This window comes from Gymnoscopelus braueri (assembly GCF_963280865.1).
Source record: "Gymnoscopelus braueri genome assembly, chromosome: 20".
NCBI lineage: Eukaryota > Metazoa > Chordata > Actinopteri > Myctophiformes > Myctophidae > Gymnoscopelus > Gymnoscopelus braueri.
In genome coordinates, this window is record NC_137622.1 from 31830988 (window position 1) to 31856910 (window position 25923).

At 39.4% G+C, this 25923-nt stretch overlaps 1 protein-coding gene across 4 annotated transcripts in view; it reads left to right on the forward strand.

Annotated features, from left to right (window-relative positions):
- The window catches only part of fgf13a (fibroblast growth factor 13a), a 140718-nt gene extending 139385 nt beyond the window's left edge, over nucleotides 1–1333 (forward strand). For all 4 annotated transcript variants that reach the window (XM_080415248.1, XM_080415246.1, XM_080415247.1 and 1 more), the window contains one exon: nucleotides 316–1333. In XM_080415248.1, coding sequence (XP_080271374.1) covers nucleotides 316–455 — 140 coding nt within the window. In that variant the 3' untranslated portion in view covers nucleotides 456–1333. The remainder of the gene's footprint in view (nucleotides 1–315) is intronic.
- The last annotated feature ends 24590 nt before the right edge of the window (nucleotides 1334–25923 follow it).

Here is a 25923-nt window from a genome sequence, read left to right on the forward strand (position 1 = left end):
CGCAGTGTTGCTAAGCAGACTATTGAGTAAGTGGGGTCTAACATTCAGAACTCAGAGCTGATCTGAGCTGTAGCGAGTATAAAATAGTTTTGTTCTTCCATCGGTTCAGCAAACTCTGCCGAAGCAGAAAAAAGTTAGGCTTCGTTTGAAGTAGGCTATGCTTGCAGGCTTAAGTATGTTTTTGTTTTTGTCTCTCCATAATGCAGTACGGGACTGTTGAGCATTGTTAGACTGAATAGATCAGGCGCTGGACTTTGTTTTCTGCCCTAGCCTCGTCCATGTTTACAACGTATTCTCATTCCTGTGTTTCCACAGTGGCCATGTACAGAGAGCCATCCCTCCACGACCTGACGGAGTTCTCCCGCTCCGGCAGCGGCACGCCCACCAAGAGCCGGAGTGCCTCTGCTGCGCTCAACGGAGGCAAGGCTGTGAGCCAGCAGCATGAGTCCACGTAGCCGGGCCTGCCAGAGCCGGGCCGCCGGGCAGAACGACGAAAATCTTACCTCCAGCAGAGCGTGAATTCAAGCAGACTTCTGTCTCCTATCAGCAGTTCGGGATTAGCTATGACAACACAAGCATACACACACACTCTCATGCACCACCCTACACGCACCACTGATCATGATTAGGTAAACATCTTATTCTAATCTTTATTTCCTTCTTGACACAACATCAATAGTACAACATCAACAACATTAACCATTCTTGACTTTTTGGAAAAATATGAAAAAAACAACATTTGTTTCATTTCTTCTGTTGGTCACATGACCAGTTAGCTCAACTTTAGCAGTATTATTATTATAATGATTCTAATTTATTTCCAAGGGACAATAACATAACGTTTGTGCTTACGTCACTGTCACCAACCATTTCAGACAGGGAGGGAGGCAGGCAGGCATTCAAAGGCAGCCTGTCATAGGCTGCAGAGGTACGGTACAGTAGAGGAGTACGTGCCGCCCTCACCCCCACACCCCAATCCTCTGTCTCAACCAAGCTTCTGTGAATACGATGCCTATGTCCTCCCTGGTGCCGGAGCGCAGCCCAGCCCTGCTGGAGCTGCAGCCAGCCAGCCAGACGGTAGCTCTCCTGCATTCTAGTGCACACGCTCAGAGACTGAGCTCTCTAGCATGGGAAAACAAAGCCTATGTTCAAGCTGATCTGAAGTTTGAGGGACAGCGTGGCTCTTGCTTGTTTTGTTTTGTTTCTCTTTATTTTTCTGAGATGCCACAGCTGCAACCTTGCTTTCACAATTTTTGGGAATTAGCTGAGAACGTTTTATTATTTGTTTATTGTGTTTTGTTCGCCCCTCCCCCCCCCCCCCAACACACACACACACACACACAGACACAGACACAGACACAGACACACACACACACACACACACACACACACACACACACACACACACACACACACACACGTTGTAATCCTTCCATCGTCCTTTCCTCAGTATTATTTGTATTTCTGTTGCTGTTCCGCCATTTGAAAGGGGTTCCAGCACACCAAAGACAGAACTGAAAGAGTGTCCCTTTAAACCGTTCAGAAACCAAGCCAGTATACAGTAGAGGCACAGCTGGGAGTTTATTTTTTATTTCTTATAGTGCATTTTTGATGAGGGATAGAAACAATATCAAGGAAGAGAGGATCAGCGGAAAAAAAGGATGATTTCTATTTTTTATTTTTTCAAACCTGTGGAAGTTGGCAACCTGCTTGGTGGTCTAGTGCTTTCTGCTGATACGTTCTCAGACAGAGGTACAAAGCGACTGTGTGTGTCCCCACATTCCCTTCTGTTTCTACTGTGTCACATGTCTCTGTACATCCCCAGCCCAAGATCTGTCTCTTCCTCCCCCGTGTTTGTGTGACATACTTCGGACCTCCCCCCCAACCACCCCCTACCCAGTCTTGTCTCGTCTCGTTGTCGACCATTATCGGCCGAATTTGTCCACCATATAGGAATATGGTGCAAGATCCTTCCAAGGAATCTTGTTGTGTGTTTGAGTAACTTATCGTGGTGACAATTTTCTATATTTAAAGAAATGAATACTGTGGAATTTTAGGTGGCTTAACATTTTATAGGATATGTCATTTGTAAAAGTGCAAAAAAAAAAGTAAAACATATATATACTATAAGAAAAGAACAAAAAAACTTCCCTCTCTTGCACAGGGCATGTACAACACACATTGTGTACAAAAAGGACCCTTTTTTGTGGGCTATGTACTCTTTCCCTTCAGCTTCTTTATTAGCACATGCTTCGGGGAGGCTTTCTTTGTCATGGGTCTCCACCGGAGGGGGTTTTTATTGGGTGAATATCTGTTGCATGGAGAAGGCAGGGGATTCTGGTCTAGAGCTGCATGATGTAGGCTATGTGTATTACCCCATGTTGGATCATGTGTTCCAAGTTACCAGGATCAATCTGATTTGAAAATCAAACAAAGAAAAAAAAAACACACGACAGGCTGACATGGCTGTCTGGTACCTTCCAGTTGTTTTATTATTTGTTGTATACACAAAATGCACTAAATAAAAATGTTTATATTAAGATTTAATTTTAAAATATGTTTGGCTTTTTCCTCTTTTGCGTCATCGCCTCGAATGTGTGTGCAGTCCATATATTTCAGGTTGCAGATACAATTCGGCATGCATGGGACTGCAGCGTGTGTGCGTGTGTGCGTGTGTGCGTGCGTGTGTGCGTGTGTGTGTGTGTTGGGGGGAGGGGTGTATATGACACGTTACAGGATGATAAGCTGTTCAGATGACACAAGTGACACAGATGAATCACCTTGAGTTTAAATACAGACTTTACTGTAATTGCCTGTCCAGACTGGTGGACGAGCTTACAGGTGTCCTGGTCAATGTAATAAAGCAATACCTCGGTTATTTGTTTATTTCTAGGGGACTGTTCTTTTTTTTTCATTTGGTGGGGGAGGGGTGAGGCTTCATTGGAAACATATACAGTAGCAATGAAACATGTAGCAACTTGTCCGGCCAAACTTGGAATCAACCAGGTTGGCTCCTTGATGTCAGGCATTGGAGGAGTTATGCACCCTATCCATTTAGCTATCGGTTTGCCCTTGTAAGCGACCATGTTCAATATTAAACATAAATGTTGTCATTTGATGTATTGTACGTTCCAGATTTTGCTTCAGCTAATTTGCATCTGCAGTCCCATGGCAGGTTACAGTTAACAATTGGTACATGTCACGTGTTTGTTTAGCCTTGCACCATGTTTTCACTTTGTGAAGCTGCTCAAGGCACTTAGAACCACTTTCAACCCAGCGTCCCCATTTTGGGAATGTCATTAGAGGCAAAATATAGTATAAGTGGAATAAAGGATAAAGGAGTGAAATTGGAAGTGATGGAACAAAACCAAAAAATGTAGGGAACCAGAACACTATAAAATTGAAGCTGATAAATGATCTTTGTGGAGTTATCTCTCCTGATTGGATAATATTGGTATCCCGACCTCAAAATGTAGTTTCTGTTTACTAAAGAGTAGGAGAGACGGGGAGACACCTGTTGCTGAACAAACACTCTATCCACAAGTTTCCTAGGGCGTTGTGGGCATCACTTTCTGTCGATTTGATCAGGTATCAGGGATCAAATCGACAGGAAGTGATGCCCACAACGCCCTAGGAAACTTGTGGATAGCAATGATTACTATCAGAATATAAAGCTTTAACTTTTTAACAATCACTTGCACACCTTTAAATGGTTAATACTGTACCATACTAAAAAAGTGTATTCCAATAGCATAATAAAAAGAGAAAGCAGACTGACCACATGCGTCACATGTATTGTGCAATCTCCTATAGATGAAGTCCTGGCGGTGCAGTGCATGACGGCATGATGTCATACATTCAGACAGAGGTGCATACTCCCCTCCTATACTCTCCTCGTTCTGGGTTTGGGCCAATGGATTTGATGACATAATGGGCCCATAAGCATGCGCATCAGTGTCCTTTATGCGTCTACATCGCAAACTATCTTCCTACCTTCCTTCCATCCTATTAAGGAGATAGATGTTTAAATTTTAAACTTTTACTGAATTCAAATGTCCTGTAATAACATCTTTCTTTTGCTTAATGTTTTATGTAAAGAACGTTGAATTGCCTTGTTGTTGAAATGTACTATACAAATAAACTTGCCTTGCCTTACCTCCATGTGCAAGCCCGTGAGTCGAGCCTATTTAGCTCGTTCATGTTTTGGGCCCAAACCTGCAGTACCAGAGTTGGCCACTTAGCAACTTTTGCTTCAAAAGATGCATGTGTAAATCCATCCTCCTCAGCCGCAGAGGTCTGTTCTGTTCCCTGTTGCATGTGATAAGCCCCTAGAAACAGTGACGTACAGTCACATTTAAAAATGTTCCCCCACATATTATGGTGGTATAAATGAGGCTTGCTTACATATTCCGCCTCTGTGTTCCGGCTCTGAATAAGGCCTAATATACACTCCATCCCACAACGGTGTCGCTTGCCAAAAATCACAGATTTCCATGCTGACAAACGCGTTGTATATGGAGTAACGATAGCTTGAAAATCTGTTATTTTCGGCAAACAACCATGTCGAGCGATTGAGTATAAATTAAGCTTAAGGTGCTGTACTGTATGTGGCGTTCTCACAGACTCAGCACTTGATATAATTAGCCCCTACAGAGGCAACGCTAATTTGATGAGCAAAACACCTAACAACACATACGGTATGTGTGCAGAGAGGGCGTGATGTATAATCCTAATTGCCTGCTGAGCCCTCAAACGGCAAGACAAGATGGGGAAGAGTGATTTGAATGCTGAAATGACACGTAGTTAACCTACATGACTGCGTTAATAAGGGCAGCTTTCTGTCTCCTGCTCTCCTGTCATCTGTTGAAGAAACACGTCCTCTAATGAGAGAGCATGCAAGTGATCGCCCCGCTCTGATTTCTGACCATGGAGCACGTTGAGAATGATGAGGGCAAATAGTGTCAAACATTTGACATGAAAAAGGAATGCAAACGTCAGACAGACTGAAGCACTATTGGGGAGCAGGAACGGTCAGATGGGGCCCAGGGGGGGCTTGAGGTCCTGCCCTTTTTTGGCTAGTGTTAATTTTGTATTTAATTCAAATATAAAGAGGGTAATGTATCGTTCGTTTTGGTAGTTTAAGTGATTAGTCACCCCCCCTTTATAACTAGTTTTCCAAAAACAATGTAGTGTATTATTTGGGCATATCATAGTTGCATGGCAGTTTGTTTTCCCTGTTTAGTTTCAATAAATCAATCAACTTTGATTGGGAAATTAAAAGCAGCAAACACCGCTAGAAGAGGCGAATACACCTGTCTCTGGTGAAAGGCAAAATTGCCTACAAACTTTCTGTACATCTTTCTGACCTCCAAATGATAAAATTAACAAATTATAGCACATTTTGCTGACAGCAGGAATAAATAATGTAGCACAGAATGTCCTTGTTTTAACCTTTGGCATGACAATTATCACTGTATGTCTCCAATAAGACTCCATGCACTGATCAGTTGAATGCAGACCAAAATGTTTGAAATCTTATGTTAAACCTTGCCACATCTAAACAACAAAGCAATGGAAGTGCAATGGCCTTATTTGGATAGTGGCACACATGGGTAATTTCCTTCAAATTCAGAAAATAAACTGTTTTGTTGTTATATGGTACAGCAAGTATTTCACCTTGTACAGCATTGTAGCCTACCTTCTCTATTCTGAAACTGAAAATGTGCCTTTAGCATCAAAAACATAGTGAATTTTCTGTACCTTCAGCACAGTACATGATGAATAGAACCGCAGCAAATGCCTAAAAGGCTGGCTGTTCACTATTTCACTGTTAACGTCCTGGACCTGGCAGTGACTCACTGGATCCGTGCCCTGACTTGCTCTAGAATCCATGGCCTCTATTTTATAGAGCCTCTACATCATGGGTCCCTGCCATCAAATGCACTGGAGGGGAAAATCAGCTCCTTGAAATAAGGTAAAAGCTAAGTTCTACAAAGAGAATGCTAAGAGAATGCATGGCGGTCACTATTGGCAACATGTGTCTGCTCAGTTTTATATGAATAGCACAAGTGTGGGTTATTTACTATGGTGGCATAATTTACTAGGTGTAGCCGTTTTTTTTTTTTTATGTGTGGGTTTTGGGCACCACTACAATCAGGGGCGGATTAACCCTTCGTGGTGCCCTGTGCTTCAGCACCTCAAGCCCGTTGATAAGCCACCACTGACTACAATAACACAATTGGGATGAATCCATTTTCAACTAAATGATTTAAAGTTTGAATATGATTGAATATTGTATTAGGCAAAAAATGTAAAACAGCACAGTTACATTTAAAATACTTTGTCTAACAGGTCCGTTCATAAAAGTCCTTGCGGACTTGTTTCCAATGAGGGCCTTGGTATTCAATTCATAGGCATATATAGTGGCACCACAGTTCAAATATCATTACAAAATAAACAGCAAAAAAATAAAATAAAAACTATGTACAATTGATGATGTATGAACTGAAAGTGCAATTCACTTAAGAATGATTAGTCTTTGAATTGAATATCGCCAAACCCTGCTGAACATTTTAGACATAATTACTCTGACAAAATGTAAAGGTTTACTACTCATAATCTAAAAGCAAAGGAGAGCTGCATGAGTTTTAGCAAGAGCAAACATCCATTTGGTCTTTTGACGTCTGCCTCAGCAGCGACGGCCATGAGATGGGAACTAATAGCCTACGCCTCTGTTATCGTTGCTGTCGGGCAGAAACCTCTTGATATGAGGCACCTCATTGTACCAATGGCGCGACGCCCCTCTTCATTTTCTCTCGCCAATCTCCAGGCTCCATTCATTAGAATGGGACAGTCGGCCTCATGATGGCGCTATAACGTTTCACGTTTTGTCTCTCTATAACACTTGAACCATAGGTCATACAACGCTAACCCACCCTTACATTCCGATTGAATATGATTGGCTTTGAAAGTTTGTGGGAGGGGCCCGTTTTGAACGACCTGCTACAAGCACCAGTTTAAGCACCATAGGTAACGGGTAAACACTTTTTTGAGTTTTCCATGGTAATGTGGCTTAACCGTTAAATCAGTAGTTTATAAACCTAAAGTTTAGGGTTCAAATCTCCTGAAAAACATTTATAACTCCATCTAAATTATATAAGGTTGGTTAAGTAATACACTCTCAGTTGCATCTTCCATGGTACTGTGGCTCAAGCGTTAAATCAGGAGTTCATAAACCACAAGGTTTGGACTTCAAATCTCCTAAACACTATTTTTCACTCACCATCTAAAGTCTAATTAAAAAGTAAGTAACATTATGTTCTATGCCAGTATGACTCAAGCGATAAATCAGGAGTTTATAAACCTTAAGTTTAGAGTTCCATCTAAATTCATCTAAATTCTAAAATGTGGGTCAACTATTACATTCTCAGTTGCATCTTCCATGGTGTCACGGCCCCTTGGCCTGGCTTGCAGGGCCTGTGTGGTTGTATGGTGTACTCCTCTATGTGTATCTCTCCCACAGATCTCCTATAGGCGTCGGCCAACTTGGGGTTCCTAATTAGGTGCATTGGGAGCACCTGGCCAGTGCTCCCTGCAGCCCTATAAAAAAGTGGCCGCCAGCCATTCGAGGTGTCCCTTACCAGATGACAGCACCCTTCTGTTTGTTTGCCTTATGATTGAGTTCACACACTTTACAACACCCCACATTACATTGAACACACATCCATACATTGCTGACACTACTGATTACTGAACCACACACCTCATTCCTGTTGTAAAGCATTATTTAAGTTCCTTTTGTTAAATAAACCACTGTTACTTTTAGCACTACCACTGTGTCCTCCTCAATTTGTCATGGCCCACGGGCCAGGTTGTGACACATGGTAATTTGGCTTAACCAACGGTTTATAAATCACTGACCTATCTCACATGCTAGCTGGCATGGAAGATGCAATAGATAATGTATTACTTCACCCACCTTTGAGAATTTAGACGGAGAGTGAGTTTTTTCTTCTGGAGTTTTGGCCCTTAAACTTTCTGTTTATAAACCACTGATTTAACGTTTGAGCCACACTGGCATTGAAGATGCAACCGAGAATGTAATATTTAACCCACCTTTTAGAATTTAGATAGAGTGATGATAATGTTCTTCATGAGGTTTGATCCCTGAACCTTTTATTTATAAAACCCTGAATAATACCTCGAGCCACACTAACATAGAAAACTCACCTAAGAATGCAATACTTAACCAACCTCTTCGATTTTAGATTGAGAGTGAAAAATTATATTAAGGAGTTTCAAACCCTAAACCTTCATCTTATAAATCCCTGGTATATCTCCTGAGCCACACTGATATGGAAGATGCAACTCTATTTAATGACTAAGATATGACAATAATGTATTTGTATTTTGATGACATTAAACATCCCTCTATTTGCTCTCAATGAAAGAGTAAATCTGGGTGCAGAGAAAAATGCTGTGTTTTCTTGTTGTGTTCCTTGTTTCTTAGTTATACTTGGTGTTTTACAATACAGTTGTGTTTCTTTACATATTTTAGAAATGTATCTTCTTAGTTCTAGTTTTAATTTACACAATTGTGCACCTTTTGTTTTGTAGTGATATCTGAGTGTTTCCTGTTTGCTGCTACCTGTCTTGTCTCATCCTGTCATTTGCAAATGTTGTTCACCTGTGTCTTGTTTAGCCCTAGCCAATCGTGTGTTGATTGTCCATACATATGCACCTGTGTCTCCCATGTGTTTCTGTTTGCCCTTCACTGCCATTCTGTTTGTTGTATGTAGTTGTCTGTGAGTATCTTAGTGTTTGATCTAGTCTCCTTGATTCGGTGTACAGTATGTAGGCTATCTTCTTGTGCTTTTACAAGTGAAACTTGCAAGTGCCTTCCTAGTCCTTCTCGTGCTCCTTGTGTTCCCTGGTTTTTTGTCATAATAAAAAAAAGAAAACTCCTTGTATCTGAACTAGTCTGCCTTGGTCTTTCTGTCCTGCACTCCCTCCTGACTCGCATAGTGACAGCGGTCTTCAATACTTTTAGAGTCTCTCATTCTCCCCTCTCACATTTTGGCTTGTTTGTCTTTTGGTTTGCATCCATCATCCAACTCCTTACTTCTAAGACATTTTGATTTCAATGACCCCCATATCTCTGAGAGTGTACAAATGGACCATTAGGGGTCCATTTGGTTCCATTTTGTACACTCTCGGGAGTTACAGAAATGTTAGGGGACATTTAGAACCCCCTCAAGAAACCATGAGGGTCCCCTGGACCCCACTTTGAAAACCACTGCTTTACACACATCCACTACAGATTCTGCAGACTAACTCACTCATAAACAATTAGTTAATTAGCCTTTGTCTTTATATTCATAATCAATTCTGTGTTTAAAGTGTATTGCTCTTATTTTGTTTCAACTCTGAGCCAGGTTCACACTCTTGACTAAAACTGCTAGTTTTGGTCTTCTGAAATTGATAAATGACTTTAAGATATGACAATAACGAATATGTGTTTTGATAACATTAAACATCCCTCTGTTTGCACTCCAACCATCTGTTGCATTTTTTTTTTCAACAGATGGTTTTTAACAATAACCTAAAAGTCAAAAAAGTTGTGTCATAATGAACCCTGATCATCAGTGAATCTAGTAGATTCAGTCATTCTGTCAGGGGGAGAGGTGTTTGCTGTAGAGTTTCAACTTTTGACCTGCCACCTCTCCCTTAAACTTCAAATATTACCTCGAGTTTCTAATTAGTGTGAAAAGCCTGGTGGCGCAAGAGAAAAGGAGAGGCCTCGCAGGTGGAAGGTTGGGGGTTTGAATCTTGGTCCTGGTAAATCTCTATCTTTGCTCTTTTTAAGGCGAGGAGCGAGGAATCAGCCCGCCTCCCTCCTCACGCCCTCTTTTAGCTCCGGTAGGAGGGGGAGGAGCATGGGTAAAGCCCACCTCCAGTGGGAGGAGCTTAATAAATTTACATATTAAGTAAAGCAATTTGTGTTGTATGTTATTGACACTATTAGTGTTATAGCTGACTTATTTGTTATTTTTTTGACCACTGTCTTATGTTTTTTTATTGATCCTCTTTGAAGTTTTGTATTGATTGTTGTTTTGGTTGTTTGAGATATTTTGTATTAGTTGTTGGAGTTGTCTTTTGTATTAGTTGAGTTTTGAACCCTGAACCTTTGGTTTATAAACCCCTGATTCATCTATTGAGCCACGCTGGCATACAAGATGGAATTGGGGATGTCATACTTAACTCACCTTTTACAATTTAGATGGAAAGTGAAAAATGCTCTTTGGGAGCTTTGAACCCAAAACCTTTGGATTATAAACCCCTGATTTATCATTTGAGCCATGTTGGCATGGAAGAAGAAATCGGGAATGTAATAGTTAACTCACCTTTCACAATCTAGATGGAAAGTGAAGAATGCTCTTTGGGAGCTTTGAACCCAGAACCTTTGGATTATAAACCCCCGATTCATCTAATGGGCCACGCTGACAAAGGAAATGTAGTCAGGAATGTAATATTTAACTCACCTTTCACAATTTATATGGAAAGTGAAAAATATTCCTTGGGAGTTTTGAATCCAGAATATTCAGATAATGAAACCCTGATTTATCATTTGAGCCATCCTGGCATGGCAGAAGCAACTGAGAATGTAATAATGAACTGAGAACGTCATACTTAACCCACCTTTTAGAATTTAGATGGAGAGTGAAAAAGTTCTTTAGGAGTTTTGAACCCTTAACTGGTTTATAAATCACTGATTTATCTCACATGCTAGATGGCATGGAAGATGCAACTGGGAATGTAATACTTAACCCCCGAGTTATCATTTGAGCCATGGTTTGTACTCCTGACTCACATGCCATTCTAGCATGCAACATGCAATTGAGAATGTAATGATTAACTGAGAATGTAATACTTCACCCACCTTTGAGAATTTAGACGGAGAGTGATTTTTTTCTTCTGGAGTTTTGGCCCTTAAACTTTCTGTTTATAAACCACTGATTTAACGTTTGAGCCACACTGGCATTGAAGATGCAACCGAGAATGTAATATTTAACCCACCTTTTAGAATTTAGATAGAGTGATGATAATGTTCTTCATGAGGTTTGATCCCTGAACCTTTTATTTATAAAACCCTGAATAATACCTCGAGCCACACTAACATAGAAAACTCACCTAAGAATGCAATACTTAACCAACCTCTTCGATTTTAGATTGAGAGTGAAAAATTATATTAAGGAGTTTCAAACCCTAAACCTTCATCTTATAAATCCCTGGTATATCTCCTGAGCCACACTGATATGGAAGATGCAACTCTATTTAATGACTATAAGATATGACAATAATGTATTTGTATTTTGATGACATTAAACATCCCTCTATTTGCTCTCAATGAAAGAGTAAATCTGGGTGCAGAGAAAAATGTTGTGTTTTCTTGTTGTGTTCCTTGTTTCTTAGTTATACTTGGTGTTTTACAATACAGTTGTGTTTCTTTACATATTTTAGAAATGTATCTTCTTAGTTCTAGTTTTAATTTACACAATTGTGCACCTTTTGTTTTGTAGTGATATCTGAGTGTTTCCTGTTTGCTGCTACCTGTCTTGTCTCACCCTGTCATTTGCAAATGTTGTTCACCTGTGTCTTGTTTAGCCCTAGCCAATCGTGTGTTGATTGTCCATACATATGCACCTGTGTCTCCAATGTGTTACTGTTTGCCCTTCACTGCCAGTCTGTTAGTTGTATGTAGTTGTCTGTGAGTATCTTAGGGTTTGATCTAGTCTCCTTGATTCGGTGTACAGTATGTAGGCTATCTTTTTGTGCTTTTACAAGTGAAACTTGCAAGTGCCTTCCTAGTCCTTCTCGTGCTCCTTGTGTTCCCTGGTTTTTGTCATAATAAAAAAAAAGAAAACTCTTTGTATCTGAACTAGTCTGCCTTGGTCTTTCTGTCCTGCACTCCCTCCTGACTTGCATAGTGACAGCGGTCTTCATTACTTTTGGAGTCTCTCATTCTCCCCTCACATTTTGGCTTGTTTGTCTTTTGGTTTGCATCCATCATCCAACTCCTTACTTCTAAGATATTTTGATTTCAATGACCCCCATATCTCTGAGTGTACAAATGGACCATTAGGGGTCCATTTGGTTCCATTTTGTACACTCTCGGGAGTTACAGAAATGTAAGGGGACATTTAGAACCCCCTCAAGAAACCATGAGGGTCCCCTGGACCCCACTTTGAAAACCACTGCTTTACACACATCCACTACAGATTCTGCAGACTAACTCACTCATAAACAATTAGTTAATTAGCCTTTGTCTTTATATTCATAATCAATTCTGTGTTTCAAGTGTATTGCTCTTATTTTGTTTCAACTCTGAGCCAGGTTCACACTCTTGACTAAAACTGCTAGTTTTGGTCTTCTGAAATTGATAAATGACTTTAAGATATGACAATAACGAATGTGTTTTGATAACATTAAACATCCCTCTGTTTGCACTCCAACCATCTGTTGCATTTTTTTTTTTTCAACAGATGGTTTTTAACAATAACCTAAAAGTCAAAAAAGTTGTGTCATAATGAACCCTGATCATCAGTGAATCTAGTAGATTCAGTCATTCTGTCAGGGGGAGAGGTGTTTGCTGTAGAGTTTCAACTTTTGACCTGCCACCTCTCCCTTAAACTTCAAATATTACCTCGAGTTTCTAATTAGTGTGAAAAGCCTGGTGGCGCAAGAGAAAAGGAGAGGCCTCGCAGGTGGAAGGTTGGGGGTTTGAATCTTGGTCCTGGTAAATCTCTATCTTTGCTCTTTTTAAGGCGAGGAGCGAGGAATCAGCCCGCCTCCCTCCTCACGCCCTCTTTTAGCTCCGGTAGGAGGGGGAGGAGCATGGGTAAAGCCCACCTCCAGTGGGAGGAGCTTAATAAATTTACATATTAAGTAAAGCAATTTGTGTTGTATGTTATTGACACTATTAGTGTTATAGCTGACTTATTTGTTATTTTTTTGACCACTGTCTTATGTTTTTTTATTGATCCTCTTTGAAGTTTTGTATTGATTGTTGTTTTGGTTGTTTGAGTTGTCTTTTGTATTAGTTGAGTTTTGAACCCTGAACCTTTGGTTTATAAACCCCTGATTCATCTATTGAGCCACGCTGGCATACAAGATGGAATTGGGGATGTCATACTTAACTCACCTTTTACAATTTAGATGGAAAGTGAAAAATGCTCTTTGGGAGCTTTGAACCCAAAACCTTTGGATTATAAACCCCTGATTTATCATTTGAGCCATGTTGGCATGGAAGAAGAAATCGGGAATGTAATAGTTAACTCACCTTTCACAATCTAGATGGAAAGTGAAGAATGCTCTTTGGGAGCTTTGAACCCAGAACCTTTGGATTATAAACCCCCGATTCATCTAATGGGCCACGCTGACAAAGGAAATGTAGTCAGGAATGTAATATTTAACTCACCTTTCACAATTTATATGGAAAGTGAAAAATATTCCTTGGGAGTTTTGAATCCAGAATATTCAGATAATGAAACCCTGATTTATCATTTGAGCCATCCTGGCATGGCAGAAGCAACTGAGAATGTAATAATTAACTGAGAACGTCATACTTAACCCACCTTTTAGAATTTAGATGGAGAGTGAAAAAGTTCTTTAGGAGTTTTGAACCCTTAACTGGTTTATAAATCACTGATTTATCTCACATGCTAGATGGCATGGAAGATGCAACTGGGAATGTAATACTTAACCCCCGAGTTATCATTTGAGCCATGGTTTGTACTCCTGACTCACATGCCATTCTAGCATGCAACATGCAATTGAGAATGTAATGATTAACTGAGAATGTAATACTTCACCCACCTTTGAGAATTTAGACGGAGAGTGATTTTTTTTCCTTCTGGAGTTTTGGTTCTTAAACTTTCTGTTTATAAACCCTTGATTCATCATTTGAGCCATGGTTTGTACTCCTGACTCACATGCCATGCTAGCATGGAAGATGGAATTGAGAATGTAATAATTAACTAAGAATGTGATACTTAACCCACCTTTTAGAATTTAGATGGAGAGTGAAAAAGTTATTTAGGAGTTTTGAACCTTTAACCAACGGTTTAAGAATCACTGATTTATCTCACGTGCTAGCTGGCATGGAAGATGCATTAGATAATGTATTACTTCACCCACCTTTGAGAATTTAGACGGAGAGTGCTTTTTTTTCTTCTGGAGTTTTGGCCCTTAAACTTTCTGTTTATAAACCACTGATTTAACGTTTGAGCCACACTGGCATTGAAGATGCAACCGAGAATGTAATATTTAACCCACCTTTTAGAATTTAGATAGAGTGATGATAATGTTCTTCATGAGGTTTGATCCCTGAACCTTTTATTTATAAAACCCAGAATAATACCTCGAGCCACACTAACATGAAAACTCATCACCTAAGAATGCAATACTTAACCAACCTCTTCGATTTTAGATTAAGAGTGAAAAATTATATTAAGGAGTTTCAAACCCTAAACCTTCATCTTATAAATCCCTGGTATATCTCCTGAGCCACACTGATATGGAAGATGCAACTCTTAATGACTATAAGATATGACAATAATGGATTTGTATTTTGATGACATTAAACATCCCTCTATTTGCTCTCAATGAAAGAGTAAATCTGGGTGCAGAGAAAAATGTTCCAACAGATGTCTTTTAACAATAACTGTTGTGTTTTCTTGTTGTGTTCCTTGTTTCTTAGTTATACTTGGTGTTTTACAATACAGTTGTGTTTCTTTACATATTTTAGAAATATATCTTCTTAGTTCTAGTTTTAATTTACACTTGTGTACCTTTTGTTTTGTAGTGATGTCTGAGTGTTTCCTGTTTGCTGCTACCTGTCTTGTCTCACCCTGTCATTTGCAAATGTTGTTCACCTGTGTCTTGTTTAGCCCTAGCCAATCGTGTGTTGATTGTCCATACATATACACCTGTGTCTCCAATGTGTTACTGTTTGCCCTTCACTGCCAGTCTGTTAGTTGTATGTAGTTGTCTGTGAGTATCTTAGGGTTTGATCTAGTCTCCTTGATTCGGTGTACAGTATGTAGGCTATCTTTTTGTGCTTTTACAAGTGAAACTTGCAAGTGCCTTCCTAGTCCTTCTCGTGCTCCTTGTGTTCCCTGGTTTTTGTCATAATAAAAAAAAAGAAAACTCTTTGTATCTGAACTAGTCTGCCTTGGTCTTTCTGTCCTGCACTCCCTCCTGACTTGCATAGTGACAGCGGTCTTCATTACTTTTGGAGTCTCTCATTCTACCCTCTCACATTTTGGCTTGTTTGTCTTTTGGTTTGCATCCATCATCCAACTCCTTACTTCTAAGACATTTTGATTTCAATGACCCCCATATCTCTGAGAGTGTACAAATGGACCATTAGGGGTCCATTTGGTTCCATTTTGTACACTCTCGGGAGTTACAGAAATGTTAGGGGACATTTAGAACCCCCTCAAGAAACCATGAGGGTCCCCTGGACCCCACTTTGAAAACCACTGCTTTACACACATCCACTACAGATTCTGCAGACTAACTCACTCATAAACAATTAGTTAATTAGCCTTTGTCTTTATATTCATAATCAATTCTGTGTTTCAAGTGTATTGCTCTTATTTTGTTTCAACTCTGAGCCAGGTTCACACTCTTGACTAAAACTGCTAGTTTTGGTCTTCTGAAATTGATAAATGACTTTAAGATATGACAATAACGAATATGTGTTTTGATAACATTAAACATCCCTCTGTTTGCACTCCAACCATCTGTTGCATTTTTTTTTTCAACAGATGGTTTTTAACAATAACCTAAAAGTCAAAAAAGTTGTGTCATAATGAACCCTGATCATCAGTGAATCTAGTAGATTCAGTCATTCTGTCAGGGGGAGAGGTGTTTGCTGTAGAGTTTCAACTTTTGACCTGCCACCTCTCCCTTAAACTTCAAATATTACCTCGAGTTTCTAATTAGTGTGAAAAGCCTGGTGGCGCAAGAGAAAAGGAGAGGCCTCGCAGGTGGAAGGTTGGGGGTTTGAATCTTGGTCCTGGTAAATCTCTATCTTTGCTCTTTTTAAGGCGAGGAGCGAGGAATCAGCCCGCCTCCCTCCTCACGCCCTCTTTTAGCTCCGGTAGGAGAGGGAGGAGCATGGGTAAAGCCCACCTCCAGTGGGAGGAGCTTAATAAATTTACATATTAAGTAAAGCAATTTGTGTTGTATGTTATTGACACTATTAGTGTTATAGCTGACTTATTTGTTATTTTTTTGACCACTGTCTTATGTTTTTTTATTGATCCTCTTTGAAGTTTTGTATTGATTGTTGTTTTGGTTGTTTGAGATATTTTGTATTAGTTGTTGGAGTTGTCTTTTGTATTAATTGAGTTTTGAACCCTGAACCTTTGGTTTATAAACCCCTGATTCATCTATTGAGCCACGCTGGCATACAAGATGGAATTGGGGATGTCATACTTAACTCACCTTTTACAATTTAGATGGAAAGTGAAAAATGCTCTTTGGGAGCTTTGAACCCAAAACCTTTGGATTATAAACCCCTGATTTATCATTTGAGCCATGTTGGCATGGAAGAAGAAATCGGGAATGTAATAGTTAACTCACCTTTCACAATCTAGATGGAAAGTGAAGAATGCTCTTTGGGAGCTTTGAACCCAGAACCTTTGGATTATAAACCCCCGATTCATCTAATGGGCCACGCTGACAAAGGAAATGTAGTCAGGAATGTAATATTTAACTCACCTTTCACAATTTATATGGAAAGTGAAAAATATTCCTTGGGAGTTTTGAATCCAGAATATTCAGATAATGAAACCCTGATTTATCATTTGAGCCATCCTGGCATGGCAGAAGCAACTGAGAATGTAATAATTAACTGAGAACGTCATACTTAACCCACCTTTTAGAATTTAGATGGAGAGTGAAAAAGTTCTTTAGGAGTTTTGAACCCTTAACTGGTTTATAAATCACTGATTTATCTCACATGCTAGATGGCATGGAAGATGCAACTGGGAATGTAATACTTAACCCCCGAGTTATCATTTGAGCCATGGTTTGTACTCCTGACTCACATGCCATTCTAGCATGCAACATGCAATTGAGAATGTAATGATTAACTGAGAATGTAATACTTCACCCACCTTTGAGAATTTAGACGGAGAGTGATTTTTTTCCTTCTGGAGTTTTGGTTCTTAAACTTTCTGTTTATAAACCCTTGATTCATCATTTGAGCCATGGTTTGTACTCCTGACTCACATGCCATGCTAGCATGGAAGATGGAATTGAGAATGTAATAATTAACTAAGAATGTGATACTTAACCCACCTTTTAGAATTTAGATGGAGAGTGAAAAAGTTATTTAGGAGTTTTGAACCTTTAACCAACGGTTTAAGAATCACTGATTTATCTCACGTGCTAGCTGGCATGGAAGATGCATTAGATAATGTATTACTTCACCCACCTTTGAGAATTTAGACGGAGAGTGCTTTTTTTTCTTCTGGAGTTTTGGCCCTTAAACTTTCTGTTTATAAACCACTGATTTAACGTTTGAGCCACACTGGCATTGAAGATGCAACCGAGAATGTAATATTTAACCCACCTTTTAGAATTTAGATAGAGTGATGATAATGTTCTTCATGAGGTTTGATCCCTAAACCTTTTATTTATAAAACCCAGAATAATACCTCGAGCCACACTAACATGAAAACTCATCACCTAAGAATGCAATACTTAACCAACCTCTTCGATTTTAGATTAAGAGTGAAAAATTATATTAAAGGGGAAATCCACCCATTTTCAATATTTAACTATGTCATTAATATAGCATAAAGGAGTTGTGTGGAAATAAGAAAAAATTTAAAAAAAAATTAACATTGCAAAAAAAAATTACATTGCAAAAAAATTAACATTGCAAATTACACTGTGATGACTCATCATGGTGTAATTTGCAATGTTAATTTTTTTGCAATGTTAAATTTTTTTGCAATGTTAATTTTTTTTTAAAATTTTTCTTATTTCCACACAACTCCTTTATGCTATATTAATGACATAGTTAAATATTGAAAATGGGTGGATTTCCCCTTTAAGGAGTTTCAAACCCTAAACCTTCATCTTATAAATCCCTGGTATATCTCCTGAGCCACACTGATATGGACGATGCAACTCTTAATGACTATAAGATATGACAATAATGGATTTGTATTTTGATGACATTAAACATCCCTCTATTTGCTCTCAATGAAAGAGTAAATCTGGGTGCAGAGAAAAATGTTCCAACAGATGTCTTTTAACAATAACTGTTGTGTTTTCTTGTTGTGTTCCTTGTTTCTTAGTTATACTTGGTGTTTTACAATACAGTTGTGTTTCTTTACATATTTTAGAAATATATCTTCTTAGTTCTAGTTTTAATTTACACTTGTGTACCTTTTGTTTTGTAGTGATGTCTGAGTGTTTCCTGTTTGCTGCTACCTGTCTTGTCTCACCCTGTCATTTGCAAATGTTGTTCACCTGTGTCTTGTTTAGCCCTAGCCAATCGTGTGTTGATTGTCCATACATATACACCTGTGTCTCCAATGTGTTACTGTTTGCCCTTCACTGCCAGTCTGTTAGTTGTATGTAGTTGTCTGTGAGTATCTTAGGGTTTGATCTAGTCTCCTTGATTCGGTGTACAGTATGTAGGCTATCTTTTTGTGCTTTTACAAGTGAAACTTGCAAGTGCCTTCCTAGTCCTTCTCGTGCTCCTTGTGTTCCCTGGTTTTTGTCATAATAAAAAAAAAGAAAACTCTTTGTATCTGAACTAGTCTGCCTTGGTCTTTCTGTCCTGCACTCCCTCCTGACTTGCATAGTGACAGCGGTCTTCATTACTTTTGGAGTCTCTCATTCTCCCCTCTCACATTTTGGCTTGTTTGTCTTTTGGTTTGCATCCATCATCCAACTCCTTACTTCTAAGATATTTTGATTTCAATGACCCCCATATCTCTGAGAGTGTACAAATGGACCATTAGGGGTCCATTTGGTTCCATTTTGTACACTCTCGGGAGTTACAGAAATGTAAGGGGACATTTAGAACCCCCTCAAGAAACCATGAGGGTCCCCTGGTCCCCACTTTGAAAACCACTGCTTTACACACATCCACTACAGATTCTGCAGACTAACTCACTCATAAACAATTAGTTAATTAGCCTTTGTCTTTATATTCATAATCAATTCTGTGTTTAAAGTGTATTGCTCTTATTTTGTTTGAACTCTAAGCCAGGTTCACACTCTTGACTAAAACAGCTAGTTTTGGTCTTCTGAAATTGATAAATGACTTTAAGATATGACAATAACGAATGTGTTTTGATAACATTAAACATCCCTCTGTTTGCACTCCAACCATCTGTTGCATTTTTTTTTTTTCAACAGATGGTTTTTAACAATAACCTAAAAGTCAAAAAAGTTGTGTCATAATGAACCCTGATCATCAGTGAATCTAGTAGATTCAGTCATTCTGTCAGGGGGAGAGGTGTTTGCTGTAGAGTTTCAACTTTTGACCTGCCACCTCTCCCTTAAACTTCAAATATTACCTCGAGTTTCTAATTAGTGTGAAAAGCCTGGTGGCGCAAGAGAAAAGGAGAGGCCTCGCAGGTGGAAGGTTGGGGGTTTGAATCTTGGTCCTGGTAAATCTCTATCTTTGCTCTTTTTAAGGCGAGGAGCGAGGAATCAGCCCGCCTCCCTCCTCACGCCCTCTTTTAGCTCCGGTAGGAGGGGGAGGAGCATGGGTAAAGCCCACCTCCAGTGGGAGGAGCTTATTAAATGTACATATTAAGTAAAGCAATTTGTGTTGTATGTTATTGACACTATTAGTGTTATAGCTGACTTATTTGTTATTTTTTTGACCACTGTCTTATGTTTTTTTATTGATCCTCTTTGAAGTTTTGTATTGATTGTTGTTTTGGTTGTTTGAGATATTTTGTATTAGTTGTTGGAGTTGTCTTTTGTATTAGTTGAGTTTTGAACCCTGAACCTTTGGTTTATAAACCCCTGATTCATCTATTGAGCCACGCTGGCATACAAGATGGAATTGGGGATGTCATACTTAACTCACCTTTTACAATTTAGATGGAAAGTGAAAAATGCTCTTTGGGAGCTTTGAACCCAAAACCTTTGGATTATAAACCCCTGATTTATCATTTGAGCCATGTTGGCATGGAAGAAGAAATCGGGAATGTAATAGTTAACTCACCTTTCACAATCTAGATGGAAAGTGAAGAATGCTCTTTGGGAGCTTTGAACCCAGAACCTTTGGATTATAAACCCCCGATTCATCTAATGGGCCACGCTGACAAAGGAAATGTAGTCAGGAATGTAATATTTAACTCACCTTTCACAATTTAGATGGAAAGTGAAAAATATTCCTTGGGAGTTTTGAATCCAGAATATTCAGATAATGAACCCTAGCCCTGGTTCAGAGCGTTAGTGGCTGCGCTTTAACGCCCTGGAAGACCCCTCGCTCTGCCCATGTACAAGGAATTCCACTGCCCTGCCAGCGCTCAAGAGTAGTGAAAATAAACTAAACCATTTCGCTACTCACCGAAGCAAAGGCTGTTTTGTGTTGTTGAAAGTCTATTCTCCGCACTGGGAAGCCTCTCAGCACCCCACCTACTCTGTAAAATACACTTTTTGGGCAGAAAATAAAATATGTCAGTGAGACGGAAATTATTTTTATTTACTCCACAGTGCCCTCTACAGATCTGGAGGATTTGAAGTTAATGGTAAGTTCAAATCCTCCAGATCTGTAGAGGGCACTGTGGAGTAAATACAATTTATTTCCGTCTCGCTGACATATTTTATTTTCTGCCCAAAAAGTGTATTTTACAGAGTAGGTGGGGTGCTGAGAGGCTTCCCAGTGCGGAGAATAGACTTTCAACAACACAAAACAGCCTTTGCTTCGGTGAGTAGCGAAATGGTTTAGTTTATTTTCACTACTCTTGAGCGCTGGCAGGGCAGTGGAATTCCTTGTACATGGGCAGAGGGAGGGGTCTTCCAGGGCGTTAAAGCGCAGCCACTAACGCTCTGAACCAGGGCTAAATGAACCCCTGATTTATCATTTGAGCCATCCTGGCATGGCAGAAGCAACTGAGAATGTAATAATTAACTGAGAACGTCATACTTAACCCACCTTTTATAATTTAGATGGAGAGTGAAAAAGTTCTTTAGGAGTTTTGAACCCTTAACTGGTTTATAAATCACTGATTTATCTCACATGCTAGCTGGCATGGAAGATGCAACTGGGAATGTAATACTTAACTCGTCTTTTAGAATTTAGATGGAAAGTGAAAAACATCCAGAACCTTCAATTCACAAACCCCTGAGTTATCATTTGAGCTATGGTTTGTACTCCTGACTCACATGCCATTCTAGCATGCAACATGCAATTGAATGTAATGATTAACTGAGAATGTAATACTTCACCCACCTTTGAGAATTTAGACGGAGAGTGATTCTTTTCCTTCTGGAGTTTTGGTCCTTAAACTTTCTGTTTATAAACCCTTGATTCATCATTTGAGCCATGGTTTGTACTCCTGACTCACATGCCATGCTAGCATGGAAGATGGAATTGAGAATGTAATAATTAACTAAGAATGTGATACTTAACCAACCTTTTAGAATTTAGATGGAGAGTGAAAAAAGTTCTTTAGGAGTTTTGAACCTTTAAGCGTTCAATCAGGAGTTTATAAACCTAAACATTAGGGTTCAAATCTCCTGAAAGACATTTATAACTGTCCATCTAAATTATATAAGGTTGGTTAAAGGGGAAAAAGTACAAATTTTGGCAGGCTACTAGTCCTACATATTTACGCCTAGAACCCCCATTCAAACTTTAAAAAGTTCATCTTAATGTTTAATGTTTGCCTGAAAAGGAATCTTTGAAATGTTTCAGTTTTAAAATTATACTCCTTTAAAAGTTCAGAGATTTATAATAGAGGCCGATGGAAGATTTTGGGACCTCAAAAAAACACTTTCACCTAGAAACTCCATTCACAGTTAAAACATTCCACCTTACTGTGGACATGCATCCTTGAGATGTTTTACTTTGAAATGATTTGTAGTTTTTGAAATATTTAACTTTAAGTGCCCAATGCATTGTCAATGGCAATGGACATTTAAACTTTTACCTTTATCTAATATTGTACTGAATACCACGCAAGTTAACAGAGTAAGGAAAAACCTCTGTGGTGCAGTGATTTAAATACAGGGCTTGCAACCAGAAGGTTCCCAGTTCAATTCCAGCTATGATGATTTTCCAAGTTTTATCTGACTCTTGTGGTGTGTATCTAATCTTTTAGTGAAGAGCGTGCAAGAGACCAGAGAAAGCATGAACCATGGTGGAGCTAGCTGTGGCTAAGATACAGGCCTTGCACACAGAAGGTCCTGAGTTCAAAACCAGCAAGGACGTCTTTCCAACTTTTACCTGGGACTTTTACCTTTATCTAATCTTTCAGTGAATACCACGCAAGTTAACAGAATAAATAAGAACCTCTGTGGTGCAGTGCTTTAGGTACAGGGCTTGCAACCAGAAGGTTCCTGGTTCAAATGCGACCAGGACATTTTTCCAACTTCTAGCTGACTCTTGTGGTCTGTATCTAATCTTTCACTGAAGAGCGTGCAAGAGACCAGAGGAAGTATGAACCATGGTGGAGCAGTGGTTAAGATACAGGCCTTGCGCACAGAAGGTTCTCAGTTCAAAACCGGCAAGGAATATTTTCTAACTTTTACGTGGCTCTTTCACCTTTATCTAACCTTTCAATGAAGAACATGCAAGTGAACAGAATTAGGATGAATTACGGTGGTGCAGTGATGAAGATACAGGACTAACAAATGGAAGGTTCCATGTTCAAATCCCAGTTGTCCCATATTTCAATGCTGTAGTACTTTGAAATTTTCAAGGCCAAAATACAAAAAAGCAAGTCAAAAGCACTATAGAAGACACCTGCTGAGTGCCCAAAGGTGCGTAGTGGTAGGGTTTGGTTTATCTTGATCTTGATCTTGATCGGTTGCCTCTGCTACAGACAGTGTGCAGGTTCAAGTCCCATGCCATCAACGTACATGGAGGACCATCGGGGGGACTGCGTCCCTCCCCTGTTTCCTGATAGTTAAAGGTGGGGGGTTATGTCTGAAAGAACTCTTCCCAGCTAAAGTTTTACAGAAATACATTTCAAGTGATCATTGTTGCCATCTCTGGACTCTGAGTCTTGTCCTTCTGCTGTATTGCTGGATACCTGAGAGGGGGAACATTCAATTTTACAAAAGAGTTTGGGCATTGGCATCATATTCACTTGCAATTAAAAAAGAAAAAGGACAAACTTTGGCAGGCTACTAGTCCTACATACTTACCCCTAGAAACCCCATTCAAACTTTTAAATGTTCATCTTACTGTGAACATGTTTGCCTTAAAATGCATCTTTAAAATGTTTCATAGTTTTAGAAATTCTCTCCTTTAAAAGTTCAGAAATGTATAATGGAGGTCAATGCAGGATTTTGGCACCTAAAACAAAACCTAAAAAAAAAGTTTGTAGTTTTGGAAATATGTCACTTTAAGCGCCCAATGCATTGTCAATGCAGCAATGGACATGGGGGGACGTGGGAATGACCCATCACGTTCATGTAATGTCAATGTACAAAGCTTAGTGTGCTTGTCTACTGTCATTACCATTAGTTGTGGTATAGACTCTATAGCCGTAGAAGTAGAACCATTTACAGTTATCGTTTTTGGTGTGGAGGGACAGCCCTCTACACTTATTTACATTTCACATCACATTTGTCATTGTGTAAAATTATCTAAAACACAGCATGAGCACTTGTTAGTGTCAGGTTACTTTTGGTCAAAGCGGGGATCGAACTGGTGACCTTGGGATCCATACTTCCCCTTCTTAGAAACGCTAGTTTTAACATTTCAGTGCTTTTTGAAAATATTCAGATACATAATTGCTTGCAGCAGGATTTTACATGAAGCTGAGTTAGAATTGCATCCATTCCCTTCCTTTTTCTCAAAATGTCTCTCCTTTTCCCTTCTTTCTTCTCTTTTTCTTCTTCCCCCCTTCTCCCCCTTCCTTCCCCCTTCTCCCCCCCTTACAGTCCAATGTAAGGGGGGCTTCTCAACAGCAGTGGCGAGGCTGGACAGCTCTGCTGGCTTACGGGATGCAGCGCCTGCTTGTTGCGAACATGTCACCACCCTCTCTTTTTACCACATGAACCACATTACTATCAAACATGAATTGAATATCCCAACAAAGACTGAATGTAACAACAGAAAGGTATTATTCCACAACCATGTGAACCATTCCTATAAAATGTGTTGTGTTGTCCCAAATAAAATAAAATAAAATAAAATAAACAAATACCCAGGTTTTTAAACTTTTGGTACTATGGTACCAATTTTGTTGGTACTCATTGGAGCTCATTTTAAATCCTCAATGAAAGTACTGTCTGAACTCACAGTTCCTTTGAAACTTTAGAAAGTTGTTGCAACCAGTTTCCCCAACAAGCTGAGTGGAGTGCTGTATAACACAGCCCACCTTGTAGTTATTATTAATGTCAGCTGCGAGAAATACTGAGTGAAAACCCAGCTCCAAACACGTCAACCTTGTTTTTAACAGGGTGACACGCTGATATATCCTCACCCTGGCTCTTAATTTGGTGACATTTACAAGATTATTGAATTTATAATAACCAGCATCACTGTTTTCAACTGTTTCTCTCACTCTCAGACTGTCTCTTCCTCCTTTTTTAGTCCAACCCCCTCTCAGAACCTGGTAGGTTCATTACAGTTGATTGACACCTAGCACCCCAATAATAATAATAATAATAATAATAAACTTTATTTGTATAGCACCTTTCATGACATGAAATGCAGCTCAAAGTGCTTGACACATTACTTTCTGCTGTGTTTCTTTTCGATGTGTACACTGTATAATTCTATAGAGGTATCTAAAGAGCAAAAAGTATGTTTCTGACCAATGCAAAGTATCTGGAGACAGTCTGTCATTTCTCGCAAGCCAGAAACGAGCCAGAAACTATACCTGCCGCTGTTTAGATGCCTCAATAAAATTACGTAGTGTGCACATCGAAAAATCAGTGATCACAAAACAACCTGTGATGTCATTTTATATTCCTGAACCAATTCACAAAGGTCGCAATCGTTCAGGAATAGTGTTTGTTCGTAAGATGGTCCAAACGGCTCTCATTAACTGCAATGTAGGCTATTTAATCAAACTTACGATCCAATTTTGCCACCCATGGGTGTCAAGGCGCATGGTCTTGCGTCCATATCCTTCCTTCTTATTTAAGTTCCTTCCTTCACAGGTGTTACCAATGATACTAAATAAGGTTGTGTTCCATTCTGGTCACAGAGTCAGGGTGCTGCTATTGTACATGTTGGCCCACTACACTGGAAAGGCTATGTAACACTAAATGGAATATAGAGTCTTAATCAGTATAATTGGTAACACCTATGAAGGAAGTAAGGAAGCAGCCCAATTTCTTGCCAATATGGCAGCTGTAGAGGCCATTTAGAATATGAATATAAAAATCACACCCAGTGTGAAGTGGGCGGTGTGGTCATCACAGTGGTCATCGCTAGCCAATCACAGTGCTGGATAGAGTCAGCCAATCACAGTACAGCTAGGGGTGTACTAATGAGCCAATCACAGTACAGCAAATGTGTACTAATGAGGTGTCCAACCCCACTTATAGGGGCGGCTACACCGCCCAAAAATATATAAAGAAAATCAACTGAATATATATGAATGTGATGTGCCTTAGATTAATGACCCATGTTGCAATTAGCAAAGCTTTAATAAAAACATGGAAATTATGTGGATTTGGGAACCACATAGA